The sequence below is a fragment of the Oncorhynchus kisutch genome, linkage group LG9, assembly GCF_002021735.2.
Source record: "Oncorhynchus kisutch isolate 150728-3 linkage group LG9, Okis_V2, whole genome shotgun sequence".
Lineage (NCBI taxonomy): Eukaryota > Metazoa > Chordata > Actinopteri > Salmoniformes > Salmonidae > Oncorhynchus > Oncorhynchus kisutch.
Genome location: NC_034182.2, coordinates 21526467 through 21534487, shown reverse-complemented (window position 1 = coordinate 21534487; position 8021 = coordinate 21526467). Strand labels below are relative to the sequence as shown.

General features: G+C 42.2%; 1 protein-coding gene across 1 annotated transcript; it reads left to right on the top strand.

The window, feature by feature from the left end:
* Window positions 1–1483: 1483 nt before the first annotated feature.
* On the top strand, window positions 1484–7945 carry LOC109896857 (plasminogen activator inhibitor 1). Its single transcript, XM_031832104.1, has 8 exons — window positions 1484–1787; window positions 3302–3540; window positions 4745–4969; window positions 5216–5410; window positions 5771–6070; window positions 6410–6496; window positions 6751–6834; window positions 7090–7945. The coding sequence occupies exons 2-8, from the start codon at window positions 3303–3305 to the stop codon at window positions 7125–7127; spliced, it is 1167 nt and encodes a 388-aa protein (XP_031687964.1). The 5' UTR covers window positions 1484–1787; window position 3302; the 3' UTR covers window positions 7128–7945.
* The last annotated feature ends 76 nt before the right edge of the window (window positions 7946–8021 follow it).

Sequence of the window (8021 nt, the reverse complement as noted above, 5' to 3'; positions counted from 1 at the left end):
CTATGGTAACCAAACAAACATATTTGCTTGTTTAGCTAACCAAACCATCAGTCATAGCTTGCTATTATGAAAATCGAATTCAACAATTGCAATACTGTTTTCAAAAGCAGCTCGAAGAAAATTTCTAAAAATAAACTATAGCCATGGAATTTTCCAGTGCAAATATATCGTGCTTAATAGGGAAGTAATGCACGCTCTAGAATGCCCTTCAAGACAATCAGAAAGGAGTATTAAAAAATGCCATGGTATAAATCTACAATACACTATCAACATGCTGTGTGCAACTAGGCAGTTAAGCTCATGTGAACAAGCAACAACAGCAACTATAACACATGTAGGTTCAAAAACAACAATAAAACGTTAACAGCCTATGACATCACAGAGTCAAAGGGACCCCACATTTACTACCATGTTGCCTCAAGTTCAACCCCCCTCCTTCTCAGTTACCGTGGAAACCGTGGAGTTACAGTAAGATGCTTGAGGGAGAGTGGAAAGGAACAAGAATTCTGGGAGACCATCCAGCTTGACCAAACCAGTTTTCCGTTTTGTTATGTTTTGGCCTCAAAGGCTTCTATTGCAGTGGCGGTTCATTGCAGTTTTCACACCTCTTAAACACACATAGCTGTTGGAGAAAAGGAAATACATACAGTGCCTCTCAGCAAAATGAATACGCACACATGCATGCACACACCTTAATCTATAGGATGGGTGTCCCTATACCGGGACGGTTGAGCTAACGTGCACTAATGTGATTAGCATGACAGCTTTAAGTAACAGCAAACTTTCCAGGACATAGACATATGGGCAGAAAGCTTACATTTGTGTTAATCTAACTGCACTGTCCAATTTACAGTAGCTATTACAGTGAAATAATACCATGCTATTGCTTGAGGAGAGTGCACAACAACAAAACACTTTTATCACGGCAACTGGTTTGATACATTCACCTCTGAAGGTAAATAATGTAAGCACAACGACTATAGACAGCAGGTGCGATGGGGTAATGGTGTGTGTGTGTGAACATTTTGTGAATACGCGGCCATGGAATGCTGGCAGCTACAGAACCAAATGTGGAATTCTGATGTGTCAGATCTGTGTTTATGTGTCACCCCTCTCTGACAGGAGAGTGAGAGAGAGGAAGGGAGAGAAAGAGGAATAGAGAGAGAACTACATGGGAAGAGCGGGGATGGACGAGTAGACACAGAGACAGGTAGAATTGGAACCACCTGACCTTGGCCAGACAATGGGAGCTCCAAACTCCCCTGAGTAAACAGCATGACTGAACCTACCCCCCCCCCCCCCTCTCTGGCTCTCTCTCCCCAAGTGCAAAAAGAAACAAAGAGAAAAATGTGCCTGAGTCTCTGTGTGAGGTAGAGAGTGATAAAGAGGACATAAGTGAGTGTGTGTGTGCCAGAGTGAGAAAGAGAGCGAAAGCATGTGTGTGTGTGTGTGTGTGTGTAACAGCCTCACTAGGGAGTAGAAGCCTGTCTAGGCAGTAAGGGATGTCGACCTCATAGTCACAAGTAACTTCCTCTCTGCACATGTCTACTGGAATGGGGCCTAGAGGGAAGAGGGAGGGGCCTAGGGAGCCATGCCGCTAGTCTACGCTATATAAAGCAGTAGAACTCTTACACACACACACTCAAATTATGCTTCTCTAATAACTCACAGGGAAAACACTGAAAGACTGAGCTATTACTATTCCAGCAACTCTCAAGCAACTCAAGAGCTACATCAAGCTAATCTTCATCAAGTTCGTCTACATCTTTCAACACTTCAACTTCAAGGTAAGAGTGTGTTTATGATTATATTCTTTAGAGCAAATGTTAAAGTTCTTGGAAATATGTTCATAAGGCAAACTTAGTCTTGTTTTCCATTTGTTGTTATTATTATGAAACAAATCATCAAATGGATACATATATTGTCTGTGTGCATCACTAAACAAACTCAGAGGTTGTAACAATTGCACTGCAAGTTGCATACAGACAACATGTTGTATGAGTCAATATTTGAACCCTGAACTTCTGGGGGAAAAAACACTGTATATTTTCAAATTCTACAACAGAAATGTGTGTTTAAAGATGTATGAACTCAAATGACCACCGCTGCACTAAAAGCCTTGAGGGCAAAATTAACCATTCTGTTTCAAATATGTTTTATTATGAAGCAGTATGGTCCAAGTATACAATTAAACAGTCTGATTAAAAAATTAAGATGCATATTTTTTTTTACCTATATGAAAACAAATATAGGACAACAACAAATGACAATAGCATGCAAAGTTGCACCCCAATAAACACTTCTGTCAATTCTGTTTTTATTTCTCTCCCACACACTCACTTTCTGTCTGTCTCTCTCACTATCTCTTTCTGTCTCTCTGTGTGTGTGTGTGTGTGTTACGCCAACATGTCCAAGGTTGGCACCTGGGTCTTGTCTCTTGTTTTGTCTCACCCATGTCTGTACCACAGTAAACCAATGCCAGGGTCACTGTGCCATGGTTTGTTTCCCATTGAGAACCAGGGTCGTATTCATTAGTAGACACCATAGCTAAATGTTTTGCTACAGAAAACAAAGATGTTTCTTATTGGTCAATTTGCTGCATAGAACCTCCCTGTTTGAGTCAGATTCTTCTATTTGCTGCCTGGTGAATATAACCATATAAACTATTTTGATTTACTATCCTCCATCCAGAAGTGTGGTTACATACCTCTGTCTGTGATGTCTATACTGGTCCGGTGGAATAGAAAATATCTTTGAAGGTTGCCCAACAAGAAACAGATTTATAAACACACTGTGGAATACTTTTTAAAATGGATCTAAATTAGAATGGCTAGTAAGCAGAAACTGTGCCAAATAATTTATGCAACTGAGACCGAAACGGACCTGTGTATTTGTAGAGAACATACGATTTTAACAACTATGGTTTTCAGTAACCCCTCAGGTAACACTCTTGTATGTACCGCAGCAATGCATCTGAAGGATCTTTTCATCTTTCATCTTCTTGTTCAGTCTTTCTTTGATCCTTCTGACTCATCTTTCTCCCCTGTCCTCTCCCGATTTTTGAATATTGTTGAATCTCTATAATTTCACAAATCTCTCTCTCCTCGCTTCCCTCTCTCCTAGGATTCTTTATCTTTATTCTTGTTCAATCTTCCCCATCTCCCTGGAATGCTTTACCTGTATACAATGTTGTTAGATTCCTTTAACCCTCTCTCCTCCTCCTTTGCCCAGGCTGCTTTGCCGTTAGATAATGTTGTTAGAGGTGTCTACCATTCCACTCATCCCTCCTTCCTCTCCCCAGGATGCTGTGCCTGTACGTGTGCTTCCTCCTCAGCCTCTCTGGAGCGGCCCTCTCTAACCTCCAGGAGAAACAGACAGACTTTGGGATGCGGGTCTTCTCTCATGTGGCCCAGAACTCCAGGGGCTCTAACTTGGCCTTCTCACCCTACGGTGTGGCCACCATCCTGGGCATGGCTCAGCTGGGCGCTGGGGGCAACACCCGGAAGACACTCAACGCCAAATTGGGCTTCTCTCTACAAGGTAAGGGTGGGATGTTTTGTAGCCTCTTACCACAGCTGTGATGTATAAATGACATCAAATCAAACTTAATTTGCCACGTGACAAAAACAACAAGTGTAGACTTTACTGTGGAAATGCTTACTTACAAGCCCTTAACCAAAAGTGCAGTTCAAAAAGAAGAAAATATTTACCAAGTATGCTATATAAAATTGAATAATAAAATGTAACACAATAAGAATAACAATAACGAGGATATATACAGGGTGCACTGGTACCGAATGAGTGTGCAGGGGTACAGGCTAGTTGAGGTAATCTGTACATGTAGGTGGGGAAGAAGTGACTATGCATAGGTAACAAACAAACAGCGAGTAGCAGCAGTGTACTGTCAGGAAGTCCAGGATCCAGTTGCAGAGGGCGGTGTTTAGTCCCAGAGTCCTTAGCTTAGTGGTGAGCTTCGTAGGCACTATGGTGTTGAACACTGAGCTGTAGTCGATTAACAGCATTCTCACATAGGTGTTCCTTTTGTCCAGGTGAGAAAGGGCAGTGTGGAGTGCGATTGAGATTGCATCATCTGTGGATCTGTTGGCGACGAGCGTGTAGTAGGAGTCAATCTTAATCCTGTATTGATGCTTTGCTTGTTTGATGGTTTGTCTGAGGGCATAACGGGATTTCTTATAGGTGTCCGGATTAGTGTCCCGCTCCTTGAAACTGTCAGCACTAGCCTTTATCTCAATGTGGATGTTGCCTTTAATCCATGGCTTCTGGTTGGGATATGTACGTACGGTCACTGTGGGGATGACGTCGTCGATGCACTTATTGATGAAGCCGATGACTGAGGTCGTATACGCCTCAATGGCATTGGATGAATCCCGGAACATATTCCAGTCTGTGCTAGCAAAACAGTCCTTTGGTGTAGCATCTGCGTCATCTCATGCAACTACATAGGGTAGTTGAATGAGTTTTGCAAATTGAGACAGATGGTAGACTTGGTTTTGTCTACACAATGAGGCCTTGACAATAACATAACTCCAGGCTGACATAATCAAAACAAAAAGAGAAATCCTAGCCGGCGACGAGCAACATCCACACTTTCTCACCATCTCTATATGCAATCGTGACTCATTCATTCTCTCATTCTTTCCATTCCACTTCTCCTCCTGCTCTTCCTCTCCAGCCTTTTTGTACTTTTAATCATAAATTAAAATCAATGATTCCTCTCCTCCAGAGCGAGGGATGTCACGTCAGCAGCGTCTGCTACAGCAGAACCTCTCCAGTGAGGAGGGAGTGGAGCTGGCCAGTGGCATCATGGTAGAGAAGAAGATGGCTCTGGAGAAAGGCTTCAGGAGGGGGCTGGGGAAAGCCTTCCAGGCCTCCCCTCACCAATTGGACTTCTCCAGGCCAGACCAGGCCCTGGAATTCATCAATGCCTGGGTCTCTGACCACACCGCAGGTGAGATACAGTAGTGTAGTATTGGCTCATACCTTCAATGTCATGCACATCACCACATATTGCAAGTGTGCACTTTGTTGTAGTAGCTATAGCAACAACAATGCATACAACACAACCAGTGACAGACAGAGAGGATACAAGTTGCTTGTTTTCTCCAGAAAATCTCATTCTTTGTGGGATGAGACAGATTTATAATCAAAACAAACCTCCCCAAACACTCTCTTTCCTCTCTTCTCTCTGCTCCAGGTACCATCCCTTCATTCCTGTCGTCCGGTGCTCTGACCGACGAGACTCGCATGGTCCTACTGAACGCTCTGCACTTCCAGGGGTTATGGAAGGTGCCCTTTGACCCCAAGATGACCGAGGAGAGGCTGTTCCATTGTGCCAATGGCAGCTCTGTGCCCGTACCTATGATGAGGCTCACACACCACTTCAACTACGGTGGGTACCTCAGGATGTTTTTCAAGTGTAGAATTTTCCCATGAGACATTTTTACATCCCCTTGACATGAGTACATCCTCTCTTCTTTTTAAATACTTTAGAAGTTAACTTAGAATAACTCATTTTGGCAGAATCCTAACATGTGATCTGTAAATGTAACTCAAGTTTTCGTGTCTTCCATCGATATTATTTACACACATGTAGTTAGGACTTGGTCCTTAAGGCATGCATTCTTCAAAAGGGATTCAAATGAGTCCGCCGCAGCCCAGCAGCCAGTGTTTAAAACAGACATGACTACAAGTACTACCTCCACCAATCAAACTGAAACTAATCCAACCTCTCCTCTCTTCTCCTCTACAGGTGAGTTCGTGACCCCCGACGGTGTGGACTATGATGTCATCGAGGTTCCGTACGAGGGAGAATCCCTGAGCATGCTGCTGGTCACCCCCTTCGAGTCCGAGAGGCCAGTGAGCGTGCTCAGTAGCGAGCTGACCACCAGACGCCTGCAACAGTGGAGAGAGGAGCTGAGGAGTGTCAAGCGTCAACTGGCTCTGCCCAAGTTTACCCTGGACACTGAGGTGGATCTGAAGTCTACACTGACCTCAATGGGGTTGGGGGACATGTTCAACCTGGCCAAAGCAGACTTCACTCGCGTCACCAGTGAGTACCCTACCATTCATCACTTAGGAACTGGTGTCTGAAGTGGCACCCTATTCTTTATATAGTGCACTACCTTTGACCAGGGCCCAGGCCTCTGGTCAAATGTAGGGCACTATGTAGGGGATAGGATTGGCTCTGTTGCAATATCCACACTACTAGCATTTCACTTTAGAATGAAGGAATGTATTGGGCATACATTCTGTGGTATGAAAGTATGGACATTGGAAAGTGACAGACTTGGTATGATCAGTTTGTGTGTTTAGCAAATACAGAATACTGCATGCTTCTCATTTTTTTTAGACAGCTAATTTAAACTCCCTCTCTTTATTTCTCTGCCAGCTGAGGAAAGGCTGTGTGTGTCCAAGATTCTGCAGAAAGTCAAGATTGAGGTGAACGAGAAGGGAACCAAGGGATCATCTGCCACAGGTACATTACAAGACCAATACTTATTCCTGATGATTTAACCAATAGTATAAAGAAGTGTTTTGACTTGTCCTTTATACAGATGTACATAAAGACAATACATTTATGATGAATTGATGATAGCATAGGCTACAGAGTTGTGTTTTGACAGTGCTTGTTATACGGATGTACATAACAATAATGAATTGATGTTAAAGTGATGTTACTGTACAGAGTTGTGTTTTGACTGTATTGTCTCCTCTCTTTGCCCCTTACAGCTGCCATTATGTTCTCTCGTATGGCTATAGAGGAGATTACCCTGGACAGGCCCTTCCTTTTCCTCATCCAACACAAGTCCACAGGTGAGTTTCCTCTAATGTGCCTACACCACCATCTATGTTAAAAACTACATCATGTTTGCCTTGGTTATCCTTTGTCTCAAATCACCACAAGTCTAGCTAGCTGTGCCCTTTTTATATAAGTGCATACACTTTCAAGTAGGTTCAGTGGAATACTGTATGATCTTGTATGGAATTCTCTTTGTCCCTCAGACACTTTGACATACTTCCTACCTTGTTCGTCCTCTAATATAAAATATGTATGTTTTCCCCTCCCAGGTGCTGTACTGTTCATGGGTCAAGTCAACCAACCCTAGCAACACTAACAGACCAATATACCAGAGAGGAAGAAGCGAAGCGAGAGGAATAACGGCCCAAAATCTGTCTTCTCCAGCGAGGAGTTTTTGTATGGAGGTCAATGAGAGTGTCAAATTTGGTTAACAAAAAAATGAATGGCTTATCTTCTACATGTGGCTTATTTTATTTAATACATGTTTCTTGATGCTTAGGTTGTTACGAGTGTATTGATATAAATATGTCAGACGACATCCCGGCAACTTTGAGAAAAAACACTTTATATCGGAGTTGTGACTGTTTTTCACACGCATATCTGCCCTCCCATTGGCTAGCTAGAATGGTCCCACCTGATCTTGCCTCCTCCCGACTGCCTTCCATTTTTGAAGAGATTGACTTGAGTATCTGTTCAATATAATGGATTATCTGTGCTGATATAAAACAACCATGAACATTCCTTTCATTCCATTGACAGGGACACCTGTCAATCAACTTGCTACTGAAACTGACCATAGTTAAATCTATGACCTGGACAATAACTGTAACTTAAATGATCCTTAATCTGTATATTACCAAATTGGCAAAATGCATATATTTTGATAAGTGAAAGTTTATATATCTATTATTTGCGCTGATGGGATATGTTTTTTAAAAATTTGTGAGCAATGGGTATGGTTGTTAATGCCTGATACTGATATGAAGGGAAAATTATTGAATGGGTAAGAAATATTTTTATTTTGCTGTTGAATTTTATTGTCTGTAATGCTCTGTTTGTTCCGACAAGTCTTATTTTTGCAGTATTTATATATTTATTAAAATGAAAACCTTTTTAAAAACCTTACATGTTGTGGACTACAATTTATTAGTTTTGACCTCTGGTGTTCATAACATGAATAGTGACTTAGAAAAACAATAAT